The following is a 26,014-nucleotide window of genomic DNA, read 5'->3' on the forward strand; positions in this document are numbered from 1 at the left end:
TATATGCACTCAATTAGTCTTAAGTTACTAATTGATAATGTTAAGACATCCTAGAACATAATAAACACTTTATATAAGTGTTTTAAGCCCTAAGGATTGCATCTAAGCTATTGAGGGACAAGGTACTTGGGTTTAGGGTTCCAAAGGACCCCATATATGAGTTTACTCTCCATATAGTATCACACATGGAGTTTACGGTTGTAAACTCTTGAGTTTACGGCCGTAAACTCCCAACCTTGGTGGTATTTTGTGTTTTGAAGTTCTAAATGATTCCTAGAATTATTCCAACTTGGTGGTTAAATCCTTGGAAGGGTTTAAGGCCTAGAAACACTCCTAAGAGGAGTTTACAGCCCCAAGGCCATTTCCTTTGGAGTTTACGACCGTAAACTCCCTTGGAATGGTATTTTTTTTTGCTTTCAAGTGTCTTGCATATGTAGGATAGGTTCTAGACTTTTACCTAAAGCATATGAAGGCATTAGGCACACTTTGGTGCCCTTCATTCATGTTTACGGCCCAAGAACCATGTCATGGCCGTAAACTCACTTTGGAAGGTGATTTTGATGTGTTTTGGTCCTTGATTTAAGTGGGAACAATTCTTAGTAAATGTCCAAGGCTTTAGGTGCCTTAAAAGCGCCCTTTTGTTCATGATTTTGGAGTTCACGGTCCAAGATCATCTTGGGCCGTGAACTCCCAAAATCGGGTGATTCTTTAATGTTTTCATGTCCCTAATACACTCCTATACAAGTCCAAGGTAGTATCATATCACAAGGGCAGGTCTAGGCTTTGTTTCGGGAGTTTACCGCCCAAGAACACCTTGGGGAGTAAACTCCTAAATCTAGTGATTTAGCTATGTAAATCATGTTATAAACACATATTAAGCTTTCTAACACTACTAGAAAGAGGTACTCACGATTTGGGATAAAAACCCGAAGATCCGTGAGAGAGAAAATGGCTTTTCTCTAGTTGGGAATGCGAATAATGAATGAATTTGGTTCAGAATTCTATTTATAGTCCTGAGATATTTTTTATAGAAATATTTTTATTCCTGAAATGATTTCTCATATAACAGAGTGTTGGAATAACAGTGTTGCACTAAACCATAGTGCATCCACTCTCCTGATATCCCCTGAAGTGTAAACTCTGAATTACTCAAACTTACACGAAAAAGTCTGAAAATTAACTATGACTGCTATAACTTCTATTGAAGTGATATAGTTTGTACAGAATGAAAATTTCGGGTTGTCACATAACATCCCTAAATTATTATGAATTTAGGCCTCAAATAAAGTACTATAAAGATACATTTCTCATCCTGGGGTTCATTATTTATTTAGTTAATTTTATTTTTTTATTTATTTAATAAACGGGGTGTTACACCTGGTTTTAAATTGTTCCCAAGTTAAGATGGTAACTAAGCCCTTCCCAAGATTCATTCTTGTCATTTTCCACCAAAAGGGGCCTCCATTTGAAGCATATCAATAACATACTCCATATCAAAAACACAATACAACAATATACATTATCAATAATAACTTAAGTGCATTTTATTACCGAACCAATGTTAAAGTTTTTTTTAAATCAACTAATACATAATAAGAAGGGACCCAAGAAACAAAATAAATATAGAAAATACAAATGAATAACAACTTACACTTGTCGTTATTCTTCCTTTGTCTTTCCTCAATAGCATAGCTTCGAGTACCGGGTAACCCATGGATATGATGTAAAATGAGATAAAAGTTTGTATAGAGATGTCGTAAATGTAGTCTCTTTCAAATACTATTTTAATAACCCCCATTAGAAATCCTAGTAAATTGAGGATGATCAAAGAACAAAGGGGCACAAGAAACATACTTGATGTTTGGAAATTATATATGCCCCTTTCATATAGTTTTACCTGATCATCATCAACCACCTTATTTGTTGGTAGGAAGCTTGCTTCTTTTGCACCAAGTTTTTCCATTATTGCATACATACTTCCATAAAGATGACATGTAATTCCCTTTACCATCCAAGTCCTTTGTTCATATCTCCATACTTTTAGGGAACCTCCGGTGGAGTGAATCTCCCTCATGTGTTGTAAATTTGATAATACAAACACATACAAAAAGATAAGGAAGAATGGGCTTTTAACCTAAATATTAATAAAGAAAGGTTATCAAGAAAGGAACTTGACATATACATATAGCTAATTCTTGTGAAATATAATGGAATGTCAAAAATAGTAGGAAATTCCTTTGTTTCCCTTACCTCAGGATAAACAGTGACGTCATTGAGCAGGGCGAGCTGAGGAATGGTGGCGAGAATCCACAAAGGTAAGAAAGCAAAAGGAAAGCAAGCCAACCATGCATAACAAAAACTATGAAGAACAGACATTCTTGATGGTCCGTAAATAATAGGAGAGAACCTTGATAAAGCAACTTCGATTAACCCTGCAGTCCATCTGGTGCCTTGAATAAGAGAATCATTTAAACTTGTCGTGCAAGATCCCAAGAAAGCAGGTTTTTGTGGCATGTAATAAACAGAAATCCACTTTTTACAATGCATATTGAAGCTTGTGAAGTAGTCTTCAACTACAGAAAAGTATCTAAAACCTACCTACAACAACATAGCATCAAAAGAGTACGTCAAACTATGGGTGGCAAATCATTTGCGAGACCTTCACTTTTTTCTAGTTATAAAATAAGTGTTTTTTTGTCGTTCCAAAAAAACGTTTACTGATGTTTAACTATTAACAAAATTTGCATTCAAATTCTTACCTCTTTTCCCCATTTTGTGTTATTCTCATATCCACAAGAGGACAAAAGCTTAATTTCTTGCAACAACACATCACTCAGCACTTTCCCATAATCCATATTTTCACCGTGTTTTTGATGCATCGATTTGAGGAAATCATTGGACGAACCAAAACACTCTTTGAGTTCCTTTAAATTTATGTCTAGAATATTTCACAAAAAATTATTATTATCAATTAACAAAATTGATATGAAGTCGGTGTAATATAACGTATAATAACATCCACAACTGGAGAAATGTTTCAATAACCTTTTTTGTGTAAATTCATGACAAGTTGACCATATCAACGACCAAAAATATTTAACAAATATCTATTATAGTAAAACATTTTCACAGATCTAATATAAAAGTCCAACATATATCAATTTATAGATAATGAATAAATCGATATTAAAATAAAATTAAAAAAAAAAAAAAAAAAAAAAAAAAAAAAAAAACTTGGTTCATTGACCTTATAAATTTATAATAAAAAAAAGTCACAGGTGAAAAGGTATCAGAAAATGTTTTTTTTTTTTTTAATTTACCGACATTGTTGCTAAATATCGACAAAATTCGGTAACTTACATCTAATGTAACTAGAAAAAACAAATGTTTCCATATAATTGGTTACATATAGATATTGGCATTTATAGGTTTATAAATTTACGCTTAATTTTCTCATTTTTTTTAGCTCTAACTTATTTCTCTCTTTCATCAATTAATGTAATCTCTAAATACTTAGATAATGCACATTAATCATATATAGGGGCTACAATAATCGATGTAAGAAAGGAATATATTATGGGTGAATAAGAATATTTATAATACTCTAAAACGAATTTTGAAAGGATACCAAAACCTCTATGTAACCGATTATATAGAAATATTCACTTTTCCTAATAACAATAGATGGAAGTATCTGAATTATTGTTTGTGTGTGTGTGCGTGTGCATGCATGAATTATTATTTTTCATTTGTATTCTCATAATTGAAACAATGAATTGGCACAAACCTTCTAGTGGTAAATGATGCATATAGAGTGCTTCTCTCTTTAAGTAATAACATGTTCCAGATAAACAAGGCCCCTTGATCCCATCCATTCCTGACCAGAGTGTCTAATTTCAATAAACCAAAAAATCCATTAGTGAATAAAATGAAATAAAGTGAAAATGAGAACTTAAAACTCTACTAAAATATATGCATGTGTGTCATATCAAATAGAATATGAATATTACTATTCCATCTTGGCATTGAAATTGTTACAATTTTTTTTACTTGTCAAACACTAAGATAAGATTTATTTACCTTAAAAGTACATCTCAATTCACTCTCATAGATATCGTGTTTACTGATATTATAAAACCTTTGTGGGAATTGGACGAAAGCTAGAGAGGAAGATATAGGGGCAAGGTGGAAACACATTGCTTGACGTGCTGAATTTGCATCATTGCAGTACATGTCACAATCCAGGCCTAGGATATATGGTGAATTGCTTATTAAACTTGACACTCTAAGCTGCAAATGTATGCTCATTATGTTAGTTTATTATTAGGTTTGTTTATACATGTATATGTAGATAGATAAAGAGAAATAGAGAAATAGAGTGGTACGAGGGCATTGAGAGATCCAGCCTTGAACTGGTGGTTATGATAAGGTCTCTTTTCACGAGATACATAGACAAGAAGAGGCATTTCTCTTTGAGTATGTACAATTTCATCACTTACCACCTTCAAAATATAATTTAGTTTGTCAATTTACTTCAAGGTAATAAAAACTAACATAATGTTATAGCAAAAATGATATACATATGTAAAAATACATGTACAAATCTTACAATCAGTAGTGAATATTTTGTAGCAAAAGTTTTAGGAAAATTAAAAAAAAAAATGTCATAATCCTAAGCAAAAATAATTAAACATGATTAGTTATAGCTACAGATATAACACCATGAGAAGACATCAACAATGCACTATCTATGACTATATATAATGATTTGGGAGCTCATATACCAAATATCTTTTTAGAGGCTACAAAATCCGATTATTTCTTAATTTTTATAACAGAGTACTTTTAATTTGTTGCAAAATAGGATATCGAACTAACATTTTTGTATAAGTATCTTACTAAATTTACATTTATTGTTATCCAAGACAAACCTATAGATATACATACATAGAAATTAAAAAGACTTAATGCATTAAGACACATGCGTATAATTATATTTGTAAAAAAACTCAAAAAATACATGAATATTTTAACATGCATATGTGAACAAACATAAGTGCCTGTGTGCATAACATAAAAAAAAAAAAAAAAAAAAAAAAAAAAAAAAAAAAAAGTTCGTATAACATAAAAAAAAAATAAAAAAATAAAAAAAAAAATAGTTCGTATATGCACACTCCGATGTGTTTATATATATATATATATATATATATATATATATATATATATATATATATATATATATATATATATATCTTGATTTTTTTATTAATGCACTTATATGTGTGTCTTAATAAATTAAGTTTTTGTTTTAAAAAACGTTATGAATGTATGTTTATATGTATGTATACTATGCCATAATATTTGTACCATTTAAGCTTGGCATGATCAACTATTTAATTTGTATTAATAAACTCCCCTTAATAGCTTATAAATATTACTCATCTAACAAGAAAAATATTTGGTAAGGTGACAACAAAGTGGTATATAATGGGTTGAACTAGTCAACTTAACCTACTAATTGTAAACGCTTTATTTGTCCGGTGAGTCAAATGAGAAAGGATGATATATCTTATTCTTTGTTTTGACAAGATTTTTGTTTTTATTAAATTCTAACACCTTCCGTTAATTTCTTTTAACTATTGTTTTTAGGACTAGCTCCTTATTTTGCATTGATTACAAAAATTTTTTGTTTGTTGTTCAAAAAAAACTATGAATGTTTGTAATGGTCTCGGTTAGGTTTAAGAAGAACCTAACATGAGCTACAGCATGTTGCATTTTTATATAAAATCAAAATACAGTTTTTTATGTTGCAAAATAGTAATCCGGGAAGGGCTATGGAGCTCTCATGTAATCAATACCTAATGTGGCCAAAGTGTTTCTTAGTCATTCACCATGTAACTGAATAACCAAGATGAAAACAATAACAATGTAGTAGACTATATGCCACTCAACTCACCATCACAATCTCTATATGAGAATGTTTCTAAATAGAAGAAGTGATGATCTGTATGAAAAATAAAGCATATGGACCATTTTAACCTTAACGTATTGAAAGACATGAAGGATGGTTGGTTTTGATCAAGATCAGGCCCTTCCATAAACCAGGGACCATTTGTACAACATAAACAAGATCAACTCGTGTAAATGTTGTTGGAAAACTTAGGATTTGTAGTGGAGATCTGGATACCAGCTTGAATCGTAATATCACTTTCCGAACTGATATTTCTACCCTATGTCTAGGTTAAAAGAAATTCAGCCTAAGATAATCCAAGCGGACACTTACGTTTCTAGGCACAGAAAACGTAAGCTAATATGCTAAAGGGTTCTGTGAATGTGTAATGAAAAACGAGAGCTCAGAAAAGAGCCCCATCTGGAAAGAAAGAATTGTTTATATACTAAACATGATTTTGGTTTCAATGGGTTGAGCCCTCATTAGTTGCTTTGGAAGCAAGTAATACTAAACACGATTAGCGGGACCCCGGCCAGGGGCTCTGCCCTTTGGACCCCGCTAGGGGCGCTGCCCTTAGACCCCACCAAAGGGGCGTTGCCCTTTTGGAAACCCCGGACCCCCGACTAGTCGTCGAACCGGCTTCTGACTCGATCTTATACATGCGTGCACACCGCACAACCCCGTACATGTTTTAGAGTACAAATCATGAAACCTCTTAGCTCACATGTTAGTTCCAGTTACTTAAGATGACATTGTGACACTAAACTCACCAACAAAAGTAAGGTAGATAGTTGGGTTATAAGAGAAACATCACTCATAATAATAAAGTTACTTTTCAACTTAAGTGGTTTGGAAATTCACTTCCTTATCCATAAGCCTTGAATAGATAGCTAACGTGAGATGTATTTCAAAGAAAAAAAATAAAAGGATGATTTTAGCTTTATAATATTGGAACTATCATCTTATATAATAATTATATCATTAACATAGAGTAATAATAAAATGTAATACAAATATGTGGTACACGTGCAAAGTATATACACATTCTGACTCAATGAGAAAGCAATATATGTGAGAGCAGTGTTGAGATTTTTCTACGCTATCATTGTGGTACTTGTTAAGACAAGAAATTGTTTTTCGAAATTCTAAAACATATTAAGAGTGAGCAACAAAACTTGGAGGGGGCATTCATACTTTCTCACCAAGATCACCATTAAGAAAGGGATTATTTTTCCATTGAGCATTCAGCGACGAGATTCAACAATCACAAAGAGGCTACAAACTTAAATGATGAAGGGTATAAGGATTATGTCTTACTTAATCATGATTAGACAATAAGATAGGGTAGCAATAAAAATCACAAAGCCAATAGGGAATGTGCCTTATGCAATCATAATAATTTGGTTTAGATGATGTAGTCTAAGTAGGATTCGTAGATAAAGGATATGTCATAGAGATGTGTTTAGAAGTTGTATTGGAGGTTCAAGATAGTTTAACAAACGAAAATATAATAAATCTAGAAAGATTGAATCAAATGGGAATGAATCTAGTGAAACTAATGTCGTTGTAAGGTAAAGAGAGATAAAATGTGATTGTAAATAGGATTAAGAGAGGGAGGGATGACGGGAGAGAGATGTTAGAATACATATATATATATATATATATATATATATATATATATATATATATATATATATATATATATATATATATATATGTTAGTTTATAACTCATGGGAACTACAGTTACACATTAATTAAACTATTATATTAAAAACTTAAAATTATTAATCAATTATTTTAAATAAATTATTAATTAAATGATACTTTTTAGTTATATAAAATAATAATAGTTGATTTAAATAAACATGTGAAATTATATCACCTTATAATTTGTATTAATTTTATTCTTATTTTTATTCTAATGTTATTAATTTAATGTAATTAGAGTAAGAAATTTGAAATTTGAAATTTAAAATGAAGAATAAATAGGTTGACAAGCGGCATAACATTCGTTAGGAGGCTTAATAGGGTTACACATGACAAATAGAGAATAAACTTATTCTTATATTAGAATAGGAATACACACACACACACACACACACACACATATATATATATATATATATATATATATATATATATATATATATATATTTAAGTCCACTTGTTTTGAGCTCCTTTTGTCTTTAGCCCTTTAGGATTAGCTATCCTTTATATTCCCCTTCTTCTTGATTTTTGGTTTTATGCTTTCATCAAGAACCTTGTAATCTTCCTCTTTCATTAATCATATAGCTTAATTATCCTAATATTAGGGTTACTGTAGTTGTTCGCCTGTGATTGTTGGTTCGTTTGCTGCTTCCACTGGTCGGATTTCTAATGGTTTGGTTTTTGTCGTTTGCTTTCTCTATAATTTGATTTGTTGCCTCTGCTAGTTTGTTGCAGTTACGGATATCTACAGGAGTGGAAATAGCTGCCCCCACCCCGCCCCCGAAATCAGTTGTTGCCCACACCCCGCCCCCGAAATCAGTTGTTGCCCACACCCTGTTGCTGCCCCCGAACCCCCCATTCCCACCTCTAAATACATTTATCACCCCAATACCGCTCCCTTTCCCCCGTTTTATAAGCATAAAATTGATTTTTTTTTGATAAAAAATGCTATGTTTTAGGCTAAGAAAACTATTTTACATAACTTTAATAGATAAAAATATTGTTATTTAACAACTAAAAGATTAAAAATCCAACATTACAAATTAGAAAATGTATACTCTCTCTCTCTCTCTCTCTCTCTCTCTCTCTCTCTCTCTATATATATATATATATATATATATATATATATATATATATATATATATATATATATTCCCTAAGGACATATGGGAGCTAGTAAATCTACAGCTTATTTTTATCGATCCGCATATTTTTTGTTAATAACTCGCTATTATGCCCCCTTACAGTGCATTTTAATTATTCCAACATTTTTTAGGAATTGATTTGATTCTCTTTTAACGTATAAACCCGACACGCTTAATCTTCCTCCTCTAATGTTGCAATGTAATAAACTCATCTGAACAGAATGTAGTGACTGGAAATTGTTCGTCACATTTTCCCTTCTGTGCACCCATGTTTTTCCACCGATGATCAATCGGTTCAATATTCTTGGCTAACGAACCTAGTTGTAGATCCTCCCCCCGCTTCCTTTTGATTTCCACCCACTTTTCGATGTTCTGATTGTCGTTTCCTTTTTCTCCATATTCTCAACTGCATTACAATTACACAGGTGTTGAAGTAACATGAGTTTTTCGACGGGAATGTGTGTGACATTACAGGGTCGATCGGACTAGAAATTAGTTTTGAAATAATTTATGAAGTTTGTGTGATAGTATTCTAGGGCTCCGATGATGGTGTTCTCGAGGAGAGTCTTCTCGGTAAATAATTTTAGGTGTAGATCAATGGGTTCCTGAGGGACGTTCTTCCTGGAGAGTATAAACTTTAAAGTTGAGAGACCAGAATGTGTTTCTAACCAGTCGTGTTAAGATACGTGGACTCTCCGATCACTGCATTTCATTCTTTCAAATGCATATACATGGAAGAAGACTGCAAAACTTATTGGTCTTTTGAAAACCAACTGAAGACTACAGTGCCTCAGGATGAAGGAGCTTTGTGAGGAAATGAAGAGCTTAAAAAGGACGTGTAATACTTCACATTTAAATGTAAAATACACTATATAATAATATTTAAATAAAGGGTATAATCGTCCATTAACTAACATATTATGTGGAAGAATAAAAAAAAATCAGTGGAAGAATCAGCTGCCAGGGCATATATATATATATATATATATATATATATATATATATATATATATATATATATATATATATATATATATATATATATATATATATATATATATATATATATATATATATATATATATATATATATGTTAGCCCATGTTTATTATAAGCCTACTTGTTTTGAGCTCCTTTTGTATTTAGCCATTTTAGGTTAGCAAACCTTTATATTCTCCTTCTTGTTTTTTGATTTTATGGTTTTATCAAGAACCTTATAATTTTCCTTTTTCATTAATCATATGACTCAATTATCAAGAGAAAGAGAGAGTACTTGTATTCCTAGAGAGTCGAGAGAGAGTCATTAATCATATGACTCAGTTATCGAGAGAGAGAGAGAGAGAGAGAGAGAGAGAGAGAGAGAGAGAGTACTTGTATTTCTAGAAAGTGATATAGCAGGTAATACGAAATTGTTTAGAGATAAGATCCCAACATCGATATCATTTGTGCTCAATACCATAACCAATGAAATAACACACACGAAAATGATCTTTACTTTTGAATATTTGTGAGACTAAAACTAAACAAAACATGCACAACCCCAAACATTAACCATAGGTAAAATTTACCTACTGGCATTTATGCTATAAACCTTTTTCTGTAGCAATTCTGTAGGTATTGTTGTATACCTACAAATTGTGTTGTAGCTAAAGCCTTTGTTTTCTAGTAGTGTTTTGTAAACCCAGAGAAACCAAAAGGCAAAACAACGATCGAGAATGATTGAGTGATAATTAGCAATACATCCTATTTAACCTCTAACACAATATTACTAATTGATCAAACATGGAAGAACTTGAGATATCTGATATATGTAAACTTGCAGATAAATACTATCCAAGAAAAAGCTTCCAAATTAAAATGATTACAATAGAAAACATTATTAAACTAATTGCTAGTTACAATTAATTACCAAAACTATCACTAATAATGGATAATTACAAACGACAACACAAAGTTTACCGAATTACCATCATGTATGCTAGTATGTATCTATAATGTTTTAACTAAATAAAAGAACTAATGTCTTAAATCTTAATTACCATAATAAATATGAAATATATTGAGTTTCGACAGACTTGACATCTACTTGATTGATACAAATTCTAAAAATAAGTAAATAATAATCAAGAAATTAAGCATTTAGAACTAGTCGTATATTAGTAATTGATTTGTAGAAGAAAAAATGTAGCAAGAAAGTTCATAAGATAATATAGAATAATATATTGAAAGATATAAAAGCATCTTTGAAATCAAAAGAAATCCACATTACCTCAACAACAGAAGAATGGTCCTTGTTTGATCTGCATCTTTCACTTTCTGATATCTTAGTCACTTTATGAGCAAAAGATTCATATTCTCCCTACATCACGCATGCAACAAAATTCCACAATCTCAATATATTTTGTTTTCATATCAATTTAAAAATCAAGACAAGGCCAATACTTGCTTGAAGACCATACATAAACTCTTACATAAGTATCCAGGAATACGAACAGACAATAAGTGTTGGATATTCTGTATGTGATACCAAACACATAACTCACCATTGATATGAGAATTTTCGACATATGTGTTTATTTGTTAAGAAATGTAAGGAAAGAAATAGTTTGCGATTTTAAAGATGTAAAATTGAGATTGATAATTAGAAATATAGGGTTAATGATTTATATTTATAGGACAAAGTAAGCATGTTTTTAACAAAATGTGATAAAATGGATTTCTCAACAACTTGTATAGTGATATTTCAAATTATTATTTATATGATAGTTTATAAACATGATTTTAAACTAATGAAAACGAAATGAAACGCTTGTTTCAGCTATTTTATCTATTTATGTCTTAATCATCAACCATATGAGTCAAATGCATAATAATTTAAAAGCAAATTTCATTTCTTACCATAATTAAGCACATAAAACAAATAAACAATAATACAAGATTAATTATATAGTAATCGACTAATCATTCTTGATTGCAAAATAAATGACAAATATCCAACAAACCCAATAAATAAATCATTTTCCCTTTGATGACGGTCAAAATTAATGATATAACACTTTTGTCACCTTCACCTTACTCTAAAAGAGATAAATATACATAATTATTTTAGTATCGATTTATTATGTAATATGAAATAATAATATTTCAAAATAACTCATGCATGTGACATTTCTTGTTCCCAAAAATGTTTTTTATTTGGAATATAATGTTTGTCAAAGCAAGGACTCAACACATATCCAAGAGTTGTGGCATTAAAGTTCGCCCGTAATGACTCCATGGCATGAGGCATAGCCTAAGTTATTTTTACAAAACTATAACATCTATTTCATGTATTGCTCTTGAGACCCAACCAATTTAATTTTGACAGTTTATTGTATTTAGGAATATGATGATGTGGTGATGAGGCTCAACACGACGTGGTAGCACTCCATTAAGGAACGCACATTTTAATCACCACGACGTGGTCATGCAATGACCATGATGTGGTGGCGGCAGAATGAGAAACCCTAATTTTGAGTCTTGATCACTATTTAAACAACATTATGTCTATGGTTTCCTCTAAACTCCAACCTCCATCACTTAGAGAGAAACCATAGTGTGTATGTGTGTCTATGTGTGCTCTTGGTGAGAAATGTATGTGTTCTTGGCCTTTCAAGGTTCCTTAAAGAAGGAGATGGTGATTCAAGCCTGTAGACTGACTTGTTTTTGATTAAGGAATGCTTCTACTTCAACCCTTAGGCCCGAGAAGGTATAAAGTTCATACATTTCTATTCTAGGAGTCGCTTATGGTGTGATTAAGTCACTTTTTGGCTTTTGGAAATGAATCCTTGGAGTTTGAAGCAACTCCAGGACCTTGGATAAGATCTATGCTAGTTCTTGGACCTTATGGTTCCATAATGTTTGCATCTTGATCATAAATCAACCATGCATGAGCTTTCTAGGTCATTTGGTCCCTTTTTGAGTTAAGGTTTTAGATCTATGCTTCTAGAGGCTAGAGAAAGGATAAAGTTGGAAACTTTACCTGCGCATGACGTGGTGACTTAATTATTGACTTTTGACCATTGTATTTTGATCTAGTTGACTTAAGGTCAAACCTTATGGTTCATGTCTTAGATTGTGAATTTATTCTTATTTTTCTAGATGGGTGTGGTATCAGCTAGTACGTGCAACGCGTTATAGGGATTTCTACTTTCGTCTGTGATGTGAGTATTATCACTATATTTTATACTATAGTATCTGTGCTTGTATTTTAGGATGTTGATATGTTTTAGTAATCAATTAGAATTATAGATCTATCATGATTACATGTGCTTGTTGGTTATTTTTTGTTTGCATATTTTGACATATTTTGGTTAGGTTGAGGTGATCATGTTTTGCATTGTAGGCTAAGAGAATTGGCCGGTCCAATTCATATTGTAGGCCCAAGAGGATTTGACCATTGTATTTTGATATAGTTGACTTAAGGTCAAACCTTATGGTTCATGTCTTAGATTGTGAATTTATTCTTATTTTTCTAGATGGGTGTGGTATCAACTAGTACGTGCGACGCGTTATAGGGATTTCTACTTTCGTCTGTGATGTGAGTATTATCACTATATTTTATAATATAGTATGTGTGCTTGTATTTTAGGATGTTGATATGTTTTAGTAATCAATTAGAATTATAGATCTATCATGATTACATGTGCTTGTTGGTTATTTTTTGTTTGCATATTTTGACATATTTTGGTTAGGTTGAGGTGATCATGTTTTGCATTGTAGGCTAAGAGAATTGGCCGGTCCAATTCATATTGTAGGCCCAAGAGGAGCGGCCCCACTTTGATGTTGTAGGCTCCGGATGCATGAACTTTCTAGGTCATTTGGTCCCAATTGGACAATTTGATATATATATATATATATATATATATATATATATATATATATTAATTTATTAATGTGTTATGAAAATAATATTTTAATTAGAAATCATATTATTTAATTAATAATTAATAAGAAATTAATTGGATTAATTAAAAGTACAATGACTGTTTGGTTATTTACTGAAAGTTTATGAAGGAATGATCTAGAACCTCATTAGATGAGGTGGACAAAATCTACTAGGGAAGGCCTAGAATTTTCGTCCAAAGCCCTTGGGTAAAAGGATTGGGCTGCTTGGTCACCAAGCAAGGGAATATAGGGTTTATCCCTTAAACCATTGCTTTTCCCCCAAGATTCATCAGCTATATAAAGGCCTCCTTAGCCCCATATTTCGTCTATCACTTCTTTTAAAAGGGTTGACCAAAATTTTGCTCTCCTCCCTTCTCTCTCCTTGATCTTATTCTTGCTAGCTTGGGTGTGAACCATTAGAGGCATGGCATTTGTGGTACTTGCTTCCAACGCTTCTACAAGTCAATGATCATTGTTATTTACTATAATAACAATAAGGTATGTAATCTTAAACCCTTTTATGTGTTTTTCGAAAATCACCTAGAGTTTCTAGGGTTCTTCTTTTGATGTTCATAGTTATATGTGCAATAAATAAAACATAGGTCTTAATTTGTTTTTGTTTTACCAAAAACTCATCAATGGTATCAGAACGTTTGGTTTGTTTCAATTGAATTTGCTATAATTGTTGAATTTGATCAAATTCGGGTTTATGGAAACTAAACCCTAAAAGGCCTCAAATTCAATATTAGGGTTAGGGTTTTGAAACGCTAACCTTACACCCTAAGTTTCGAATTTATGGTTAGATTTTTAAAACCCGAACTTTCTTCCCCAAGCAATTTTCAAAAATTAGGTATGTTGTTAAGTTTTTTCAAATTTTGGTAATTATCATTTTACTTGCCTAAGAAAGAGATAATTTAAAATTGTAATAAATTCTATACCATATTTTCGAAAATTTAGAGGCTAAGGATTATGATTAAATTAATTGTTTAATTTAATTAGATAATTTAATATTTTTAATTAAATGTTAATTAACATATAAATATTAAATCATTTGGCTTATTTTTAATTTTAAATTATTTATTAGTTTTTTAAATTTAATTATAAACATAGTATTTTGAAAAGTTTAAAAATACACCTTATAGTATATGTAAAATCAAAATCTTAATCATTACTATATGTATAAGACTAAGTCAGTCGAATCGCTAGTAACTCTCATTCACGAAGCCATACTATAAGGGGAGTTTAAGGAAGTGGCCTATAAAATGACCGTCATTGAGTATTCACTCTTAACCACCACTCTCTTGTATGGTGGATGGTCGTTAGTTGAACGGGTTTGATTCAAACGAGTTTGATAGGACAAATTAATCCTCATTAAAATTATAATGCTATTAAAAGTAACTGAACTGTTTTTTTTTTAATCCAAATCTTAGCTACTTTAGGAAAAGTGTGAATTTGTATGCTATCCCATGAAATTGCACTTTATACTTTATAGTAGTTAGTAGAGCATCTGTGGTTAACCGACACACTAATGGTGACCATAAAGAGTAACGATAGGCATCTCGAAAATTATCATTGATTAATAGAGCTCGTGTTGTTAATCAACACATTAAGATAATAAATGGCATCGAGAGTGCCAAATTAATTTGCATGGTTATTCACATCTTGTTTGTAATCATCGGTATCGTAGTCACAATGGAAGAGCATAAACTGAGATAAAACATGTCATTGAATAGTTTCAATGAATCTCAAAAGATCTAGGAATTTCACTTAACTTAATTTCTTTCAGATTTCGTTTGGTGGAATTGGTAATCGTTATTTACACACCTTTATAAAATTTATAATTAGATTATGACATCACTTTTCTAAGTTATGAATTTTTTAGTTGGATCATAGCCTTAACCATGGTTTATATGAGTATGAGCTACTCCAAGCCGTTAGAGTACCATTTCCAGATGTTTTTAGAAAAACCCCAGATCTGAAGACCGTTAGAGTTGGATATAGTTCGTTTTCATGTTTTGTTCATAAATCAAAATCTACTGGCTTGAATGAGAATGAAGAATGAGGAAACTGGTGGTCATCGATACACCAGTAGAAGAACACGAACGAGGACCAGTCACCAATTTTTTTTTGGATGTTTTTGTTTCTGCATCCCGATGTTGAAAAGGAAACGAAAGGTGATGGCAGGGGTGAGTGGATGAAACGAGGAAATAGGGTGAGAGCCGACAGGTTTAGCTATTCTCAGATGAAGTGGGTTAAGATGACCTTTTTGCTTTTTGGTGCACCATTCATGTAATTTACCATCCATCAGAGTTGTCGATTTTGTCGGAAGATGCCATCAACTATGTTCTATTTCACATATCTCCGGTGTCTGCTTAAAATGTTGTTTCTGGTTTGGTTTTCTTAAGGTTTGGTTTAGATATGGTGGTTAGTTTTCCTATTTTCCAGTTTTCTTCTTCGATTTGATTCATATTTAGTGGTAATTTTGTTAAGACTTGGTTCTTGCATTGATTTTTCAGTGATTTGCTTCAGGAAAAAGGGTTAGTGATGGTTTGTTGTTGGTCTTACCAAAAAAGACAAAGATAATGGTGGTGGTGAACCTGAATAAGAAGGTGAACGGTAGTGGTATGGGCGGAACCCTTAAGGGCCCTAGAGAGGCCATGGCTCCCTATCTTTTTGGACTACTAACGTTTAACTACTATGTATTAAGGTTATCTATGTTAAGTGTGTCTCAAAATATGATATGATCTCTATTATTATGTTATAGAAGAGTTCAAAAAATTAAGGAAAGAAAATACCAACCTATAGAATCACAGGGACACTGGTTACAAATATAATTAACTTTGAAAATATTTAAATGTAACATCTATTCCAGGTATTAATCCGATCTTACAATATATTAACTTAAATTTGGGTGGCCACGTCGTGGTGTGGGAAAATTTTTTAGATTGCGGGATTTAATGACTCGCCACAGTGTGGCCATAAGTGTCATGACGTGGCAGGTGTTTTTAATGAAAAACCCCAATTTTTTGGTTTTGATCCCTATATAAATAACATTAAGGCTAGGGTTTCATGATCATTCAACCTTCATCACCCTTTCAACCTTTCCCAAAAAAAATCATAAACCCAGCCTCTATTTCTAACCTTTAAAGTTCTTGTGTGTTTTGGTGTCATTTAAAGAAAGAGAATGCATCTTTGAGCTTGGTTCCAGCAAGCAAATCTACTCACCAACCTTGTACACATTTTCTGGACCTTTGTAAGTCCCCAAGATCCAACCTTTATGTTGTTTACCTTTAGGTCTAATCCTTTTGTCCCTAATATATTTTAATATGGGAAATTGGATGGTGTAATCTCATAAAGTTAGCAACTTTATGAAATTCAACCATCCAATTTCTCATTCTAAAATATATTAGGGACAAAAGGACTAGACCTAAGGGTAAACAAAATAAAGGTTGGATCTTGAGGACTTATAAAGGTCCAGATGGCAACTTATAGGATTTGTCAGATCATTCTAGTATCATATGTTCCAGATCTGAAAATCTATGGATTCTTTTATATTGTGTTCAAGTTTAAGCCTTTAAGCTCATATTTTGACCTAAAATGGAAATGACATGCATTGGACATGCATGTCCATAAAGCCACGATTTTTAAGGCTTATTAGGAGTAAGGAGTCATTCTGGAAGCTTTGGAGGTGCTACTCTAAGGATTATGTGCTTAATAAGAGTCTTGATTCATTTAGTTATCATTAAAGAGTTAGGGTTTGGGATCTTGACTTATTGAGACGTCTTGAGGGTTAAAGTTAAAATCTTTATCCATCAAGACCATGGGAAGGACCAAATTTGAGCTTTGGAGTTCTTGAAGTTGGGGGGAAAATGGCTTAATGGTTTAAGCTATCCAGACTAGTCCCCACATCATAACTTAGGTTGCCATGGCATAGCGACTGAGTCAAGACCCATCTATTTTGTCGACTAGCAGCCACGACGTGGCGACTAGCTGGAGTTGACTTTGACATTGACTTTGACCGAGTTTGACTTTAGGTCATTTGGAACATTTTGAATAGTAGATTGAGGCTTGGTCCTTGTGTGTTGTACAGGTGACCCGTAAATCCGTTAGTTGGAGCAGTATTCAGTTTAACTATTTTCCTAATCGTGCAGTGAGTTTCTCCTCACTCTACTCACGGGTCGAATGTATCAATGATAGCCCATTAGGTTATGTATCCTGGTATATAGGATGATGATATATTGACTATATGTTAGATTGGTATATCTGTATGCTATGCTATCAATAGCGTGCTATAACGGTGCTATAACGTTTTACAAATGTACTAAACCACTGTTTTGAAATAGCATTTATGAATAGCGGTAGCGATATTATCATCACTATTGATCGCTATTTACCGCGAACCCTATCAGCGCTATAACAAAGCTACACCCGCTTTTACAATTTCTTACACATCAAGCTACTTTGACAAAGAAAAAACCGGTTGTGGGCTATTTCAATATTAAATCAATATTTTTTTAATTCGTCCACTACACATTTTGTTTTAATAAGTCCAAATAATAAATTTAGTTAATTACAAACTACAAAGCAACAAATGACAACTTCTCTTTCTCGTCTCTTTTTGTACTTAGAAACTACGAACGACTTGAGTTGTAATGATACTTTGATACTTTTTAGTTTCCATATTACTATAATAGAATATTATATATATGGTTTATGTAATGTCTTTATATGATTTTTTATGAAGTTAATTCTATATAATATTAATGCTCTAATACATAAATTTTTTATAAATATATAAATATAAATTATACATAATATTAAAAAACCCGTTATACCACCGCCATATCACCAGGATAACCACAATTTCAAATAGCGGCATGTGACTAATATTGAAATTTTGACCGTGATAACTGCTTAGTCTGTATGATTACATGAATCTGCTAGTTATATGTTTATTTTTTTTATGTACGTCGACAGAGTGTGGGTGGGTTGAGGCTGTACTGCTTTATGCTGTCGGAAACTAAGTTTTGTAAACATTTATGGTTTGTAGTTTGGTTTTGAAAAATGAAAATTTTACCTTGATTTTTAGGATGTTAAATAAAAACGATTAAAACAAAATTATTGTAATAAGACCATATTGTATCCAATAGTATTAAAATCTATAAGCCATATAAAATAATTGTAAACGTAATTTATTTCTCACAAAATTATACTTTTTATTTATTATTTTTGAGCATTATAGATTAGATAATGACAAGGATGGATATTAAATACATCTGCCACTCAAATAACTAGTAATATAAAGAAACAATAATTAATCGATATGAAATGATCATGATAATAGTGAAATTTAGATGTTTGAAAGACCTTTTAAAGTTGTAAACCAAATTAGTTTATATTATGGGTGTAAGTGAGCAGAGTTACTTATGAACTACTCGGGATCAACTCGTTAAAATCTCGACTCGAGATCAAACTAAACGAGCTTGAGCCGAGCTCGAACCTAAATATAAAGCTCGTTTATTACACTAGCTCGAGCCGAGCTTCAATTAGTGGTCTCGCGAGCCTATACGAGCCTACACATACAAACACACACACACACAAATATATATATATATATATATATATATATATATATATATATATATATATATATAGAGAGAGAGAGAGAGAGAGAGAGAGAGAGAGGCTAGTTTAAGCTCGTTTAGGCTCGCGAGCTAACTAAATTGTTCACGACCCGAGCTCGAGCTTCATTTTAAGGCTTGAATCGAGCTCAAGCTTCCTCAAATTAAACGAGCCAAGCTCGAACTTGATCAGATTCGGACTCGACTCTGCTCGTTTACACCCCTAGTTTATATTGTTTCGACCCCTCACTTGTAAAGCTTGTGTTCTGTAGGGGTGGGTTGAATAGTGGTGAAGGTGGACCACATATATTTTATCAGTTTTTAATAATAATAATAATATTATAAATAATAACAAACATAAATTGTTAATAAAAAAAAACAATTTTAATTATAAAAATAATCTGATAAAACAGTCTTTTTAAAAGTGGTAAGGATCAAACATGAAAGAAAAAAAAAAAAAAAATTTATTATATAGTTACGGTCCGAACTAAAAAAAAATGTTAGTGGCCAATCGCGTAGATTACGGTAAACCACAATAAGCACTCGTGTAATTTACCCTTTTTTATATTTCATTTTACTATATTCACTTTCTTCATAAAACAAATATTGCAAAATTATTTATACGGCAAAATGCTATATCAATCGCGGTCCAAACAGTTTACAAAAAATAAAATACAAAATAAAAGTCAAAAAATCTAATTTCACAAAGAGAAAACGAATCTTGCCACAAAAATAGAATTTAAAATAATATACGTGAAAAAACATTTAATAATATGCTTCTTAATGTTTTTAAAAAAACTAATTTCGTTAAAAATATTTATTAATTAGTCGCTTATAAAATATGTTGAAACATTATAATGACATACTATTCACACAATGACATTTCTGTTTGTTGTTGTTGTTTTATTAATTTATTTATTTATTTATTTATTTATTTATTTTAATTCCGTTTACGAAGACGAATCAATTAATTTACACTTTGAGCTCAATTATTTTTACCGATTTAATCTTTTTCTACAGCTGCTTTTACTTTCATAAAATCTTTCGTTATATAACTACCTTATATTAAATACATCTGCACTTATATTATATATAAATTTGATATACACCGTTTTAATAGATGGAAAACACAAATAAAAGTAGAGGAAATGTGTAGAAAAGGAAACATACGAACCTTAACCTTAACTTTCTCAGCTGCAAACTCATCATTATACACCAAACCCTCGTCATCAACTCCTCTTTCGGCGAAATAAGCCTCCGGACAAATTATCTTAACACCATACTTCTTGCAGAACGGCACCCATATCTTAGCAAACCTCCAAGCCTCGCTCATGGCTTCCAAAGTGACGGGACACCCCCCATCATCCGAAAGATAAACAGTAAGCTTCCTTGCCGGATAATTCAAAGTCATGGCGGAGACAACTGTGTTCATAACCCCAAGAGGCGGTTCCTTCTCCGGATCTGCAGTACATATGAACACGTCGATGGGTGGAAGTTGTTCGTCCTCCGGCAACCTCTCTGGGAACACAGTTCGAATGACTGGTCGCCATAGGAAAGACTGGCTGAGAATCCAAATGAAGGAGAGAGTGAGTTCTGCGATGAAAATTAAGAGGTGGGGGATGAGTGGTTGTGTTTTTGTGTCTATTAGAGTACGAATGGAGGAAGCTCTGTAGTAGATGAGGAAGGCTATAGCTATGGAGTGAGAGAATATGTATAATCTGTTGATGATTAGGGTTCTTGTTTTTACATGACAGAGGTTGAGAGGATGGGAGGCGGAGTGTGTTTGAAGAGCCATGTTGCCACGTTGATAATGGTTTTGCTCTTTTTCACGAGTCTCGTGGCTATTTATAATGTAGTTGTAATTCATAATATAGAAGTAGAAAGCAAATAACATAAGGAAAGTTAGGCGTTTTTTTTTTTTTTTTTTGGAATTTATAAAGTATATTGAATTGATAATAATAGTTTAATTCATAAAACATTGTTGATATAAATATTGTTTTTCTTAGACTGGATATATTTATAAAATATATTGAATTGATAATAATAACTGAAGTCATAAAACATTGTTGATATAAATATTGTTTTTTTTAACCGGATATACTGTCTGAATTTATATAACTATTTTATCTCTTGTTTAAAGATAATAAATTATTATTTCTTTAATAAATGTTATAAAATATAAATATACAAAATGGTCATTTATATAATAACCATAATAAACTAAAAATATATATATCATCACATTAAATCACTTTTAAATCTTAGACAAACTAAAAATAAGATAAAAAAACAACTCACAGGGACGTAGCCAAGATTTTAATTTAGGCGTAAGATTCATATCTCGTAGATACTAAATTTCAAGTATTTTTGCATCTTGGAAATGGGTCACGACGTGAGTTATGACTAGTCACGTTGTGAGTCAGCATTGATCGTTGACTCGCATTTCTTTTGGTGTCACGACATGGGCTATTATTGGTCACATTGTGAGAACCTCCTGAGGACCAAAAACCCTAATTTTTTTGAGTATTTAATGGAATGATGAGGCTAGGGTAGCTTATCCTCGGCCTCCCTCACTTTCTAATCTCCAGAAACCCTAATTATAATCTACTTAGAGATCCTTAGCCATTTTTGGTGCACTTGCTAGCTTGAAAAAGAAGAGAAGAAGGAAAAGAAGTATCGTAGTGGTGGAGTTTGTAAAGAAGTATCATCATCATCATATCTTTTTACTGTTGGACCTTTGTAAGTGTCAAAGGCTTAAACTTTATTGCATTATATGGCTAGATCTAGGTTTTTCTCCTACTCCTTCATGATTAACCAAGCTTGACTGGAGAAGACCCATAACGTTAGCAACTTTAAGGATTCTAAGGGTCATTTGAGCATCATATGGTCCGGATCTAGAAGTTGGTGAAGTATTGGAGTCATGCATTAGAGTTTGGTATCATATTTCTATATTTGACCTAGAATGGATTAACGACATGCAGGGTGCATGCATGACCATAAAGTAAACATTTTTATGGGCCTTTAGGGTCCCTTTTAGCTTCTGAAAGAGTTGGGTTTGGAACCTTAATTGTTTAAGGACTTTAATTCAATAAGGTGTTGGTCCATATTGAAGTTACGACATGACCAATAAAGATCTCATTTTGTTGATCTTTTGTATTCTCACAGTGTGTCTAAGAATGGCTCACGTTGTGACATACGTTGGATGGGTTGTCCGTGACTGAGTTGGCTGAGTTAGGGAGATAGTTTCTTGAATCAGACCGAGTGAGCTCTCACAATGTGACCAAGGGTTGGTCACGACGTGAGAATCAATATTAAGGTTATTGACCGTTGACTTTGACGTTGTGTGTTGACTCGTTGACCTGGTTTGACTTTGGTCAATATTAGCTAGTGCTGGAAATTAGATTAAGGTGTGTTGTATTGGATAGAATAGGTGTGTCTCATTACTGTTTGCATGGTGGTAGCTATGTGGTTAACTGATTTCGTGATACAGGTGAGTCTATTCACTATACTTATGGGTCGAAGGTACCAATACTGACCCACTAGATTATGATATCGGATGTAAGTTTCCATTGTGAATCTTGAATGTATGTTAGGTTGAAACACAGCCCAGGGTTAGGCCTACAATTGTATGATTGGGTTGAAATATACCCTAGGTTTGGGCCTATTGATGTGTGATTGGGTTGAACATACCCTAGGGGTAGGCCTATTGATGTGTATTGGCTTGAAATATACCCCAGGGCTCGACCCACTGATATGTATGCCATGTGGTATTTTAGGGAAAACTCACTAAGAATTATGCTTACAATTTTATGGTTTAATATTTTTAGGTACTTCCAGTTCGAAAGGGAAGGGCCCCACATGATCACACAAAATCCCACTCAAGATTGAAAATTGATGTTTATTTTACTTTGATAATCTGTCACATTGTTTTATGATTGATTTTTAGTCACATGCATAACTGAAAGTTGTCATGAAGATAATTATCATACCACAACATAAACTAATGGGCCGATATTGGTGCCTTCGACCGATAGATACAGTGAAGGAAACTCAACTGATACTGATGACAGATAAATCTCGCACCCGAACTACCAGAACTAGACTCTGCCTAATAACACAATAATTAACCCTAATTAATAATTAAATGCCATTACTCAACTCGCAAGTCCAAACCCCACAGCTAAACCTCTTAAGGGCCAAAATACCATTTTGCCCCTCCCATTGTCTAAAACCCGAAATCTTGACCAAAAGTCAAAAGTCAGCCAAGCCAACTGCCCAACGTGTGCGCTGGGCATAATATCTTCCTACGCGGGGCATACTTGTGAATCAGGCGGCATCAGGGTTTCAGTTGGCTACATTGGGCGTAGCCAATAGTATGTGGGGGTACGCCATCTGACCCCAAAACCACTCCAAAAATGGTCTTAATCATTAAAACATGCATCTAAACATAGATCGGACCTTTTTAGAACGTCTTAATCCATAAAGTCTAAAACTTTAAGCCTTTGCATGGCTGAAAAGGGCTTGAACTTTAAAACTCTAACTTAATCCACACCCATCACCTCCAAACTCTTGCATGGATTGAAAGGGACCATCAAGCAATCATTTTTATGAATCTATAAGACCTAACATGCATGAAAGGATAGCTAATAAGCTCTGGAGTGCCCCATACTCACAAAGGTCCAAAATTCAAGACAAAAATCTCATAAAAATCATCTATGGAGATAAAAAAGGAAACATATCAAGGTATAGACTTTATACCTTAAAAAGATACACAATAAGGAGTAGTTTCTGGATCTACAATCTTGTAAGAAACACCTCTTTCTTTAATAGCTTTCTTTCTACAACAAATAAGCACCAAAAATCACTAATAGTTTGCAAACCCTCACAAACAAGGCTTAGACTTAAGATTAGAGTTCTTGAGGGAATGTGGCTGATAGGGAATGTCCAAGGGAGGCATAAGGTGGATTAAATAGGGAAGCAAACCCTTAAAATTAGGGTTGTGAGGCTGACCTAGTACGCTTGGCATAACACACGTACGTCCAAAATACTAGCATCGCTTCCGTGATCCGATCTCACGAGTACGCTGGGCATACCCACATGTACACACAACGTACAGGATGAAATGCGAAACTTAACCACAAGGGACCAAATGTGAATATCCAATTAGGTTAAGGCTAAAATGGAAATACTTGATAATCGGATGCCACATTCTATCAATTTTGATCCTATTTTTCCTTAGTTTTAAGTATCTAGCGAAGCTCTGAGGTCCCAAAGAGCGTGATATCTAATAGCTAGCATGGACGGAGTTCTGCCAATGCAATTTCCTGGTTTTTGCTAAAACCTCTGTAAGTTAAGCTACACTCTTTTGATTTCAATGTAACTTATATTTATAGTCACAGGTCGTTATTATGAACCTATAAATAAAATTTTTCAATTATTCAACGTCATATTACTAATTAATCTACTTACGAGGATGATGTCTAGGTTGGATTTAGTGAGGTGTTTAAGGTGGGATTTCCAGAAAGTATGCTCTGTATACCAAAGGGACACTATATCCGACATGATCGCACCTGGTTGTCTCTTATCAGCTATAGATCAGTAGACATTGGGATTACTGATAAATCTAGACTATTAATTAGTCATGAAGAATAATAAGCTAAGATATAGTTATAACTAAACCTAGGTCACATCAAAGGAAAAGGCAAGTGCTAAAGCGAAGCGCTGCCCAATTTTCAAGTCATCACTTTAACAAATGAGTGCATAGTTGCTTTCATCTTACACATACATATGAAGTATTTAAGATAATTGCACGCTATATCTGCCCATTATCTGTGTTCCTGATATCTATGCTAGATGAACGATTTATACACGTTTTACTTGATTCAAACTATACATGTATTTTTATATCTATAATAATATTGGGTAAAGATGGGTAGATAAAATATGATATAGATGATGTGACATGAAATATGAAGTAGATGATAAGAGGCCTAGACTTGAAGATGGTGTAGTCATGTAGCGGAGTGTAGATGACAACCATAAACTATTCTAGATAGTCTAGTGGAATGCTAGCAGGTTCGCAACCCGTAGGTGTTTTTTAACTAAGTGGTCACCATGTGTACTCAATCCCCCCATGGTTGCCTTACCGACATATATTTCTAATGAATCCCCTAAGCATTATTGTCTATCCCGAAGATAATCCTTAGGATAGGTTCCTTGAATTAGATGCTTTAAGGAAAGAAAGTGAGGATAACGAGAATGTGCAATCGGGTTAAGTGATTTGATGAAAATATATAATTAAAAGAATTTCATTATTGTGGGGTGAAAACCCTATGTGCTCACCAAGCTCCCAAGCCTGACCCACTCAGGTTTTTTTGTACTACAGGTAGTGGCATGAGAGGACATGTGTAATGATCAGATGATAGATTTATGGATTATAGACCAGTAGAATAATAGATGTTTGTAAGGCTTGTATTATTTCCATTTAAGCTTATTTACTGTATTGACGATGACATCCCAATATTTTTAATATAAATAAAATACATTTCTTCGGAAATGCTTGGATATTATCTTTATCATATTTTTGGGAACAAATTCCACAATATTATTCTTCAAAAAGGATACTATGATTTTAATTAAGTATAAAAAAATCGTTCTTTTTTG

At 32.7% G+C, this 26,014-nt stretch overlaps 1 protein-coding gene across 2 annotated transcripts; it reads right to left on the bottom strand.

Annotated features, from left to right (window-relative positions):
- Positions 1 to 1,519: 1,519 nt before the first annotated feature.
- On the bottom strand, positions 1,520 to 21,305 carry LOC111919146 (cellulose synthase-like protein G3). Of its 2 annotated transcripts, XM_023914761.3 has the most exons (8): positions 20,526 to 21,303; positions 11,074 to 11,163; positions 4,386 to 4,502; positions 4,081 to 4,290; positions 3,788 to 3,890; positions 2,760 to 2,938; positions 2,251 to 2,598; positions 1,520 to 2,134 (listed from the first exon to the last, which is right to left on the bottom strand). In XM_023914761.3, the coding sequence occupies exons 1-8, from the start codon at positions 21,243 to 21,245 to the stop codon at positions 1,583 to 1,585; spliced, it is 2,319 nt and encodes a 772-aa protein (XP_023770529.1). In that variant the 5' UTR covers positions 21,246 to 21,303; the 3' UTR covers positions 1,520 to 1,582. The 2 variants fall into 2 exon arrangements, with proteins under 2 accessions (XP_023770529.1, XP_042756349.1); XM_042900415.2 differs by lacking the exons at positions 4,081 to 4,290; positions 4,386 to 4,502 and having other exon boundaries at positions 20,526 to 21,305.
- Between the last annotated feature and the right edge of the window lie 4,709 nt (positions 21,306 to 26,014).

The sequence above is a fragment of the Lactuca sativa genome, chromosome 3 (assembly GCF_002870075.4).
Source record: "Lactuca sativa cultivar Salinas chromosome 3, Lsat_Salinas_v11, whole genome shotgun sequence".
Classification (NCBI taxonomy): domain Eukaryota; kingdom Viridiplantae; phylum Streptophyta; class Magnoliopsida; order Asterales; family Asteraceae; genus Lactuca; species Lactuca sativa.

Coding starts and splice junctions, on each gene's coding strand:
- LOC111919146 (XM_023914761.3), bottom strand. CDS start 21,245: ATGTTATTTGCTTTCTACTTCTATATTATGAATTACAACTACATTATA. Junction 3,891..4,080: donor AATTGAGATGTACTTTTAAG/GTAAATAAATCT, acceptor TATTGAAATTAG/ACACTCTGGTCAGGAATGGA. Junction 2,939..3,787: donor GCATCATTTACCACTAGAAG/GTTTGTGCCAAT, acceptor GAAATATTCTAG/ACATAAATTTAAAGGAACTC.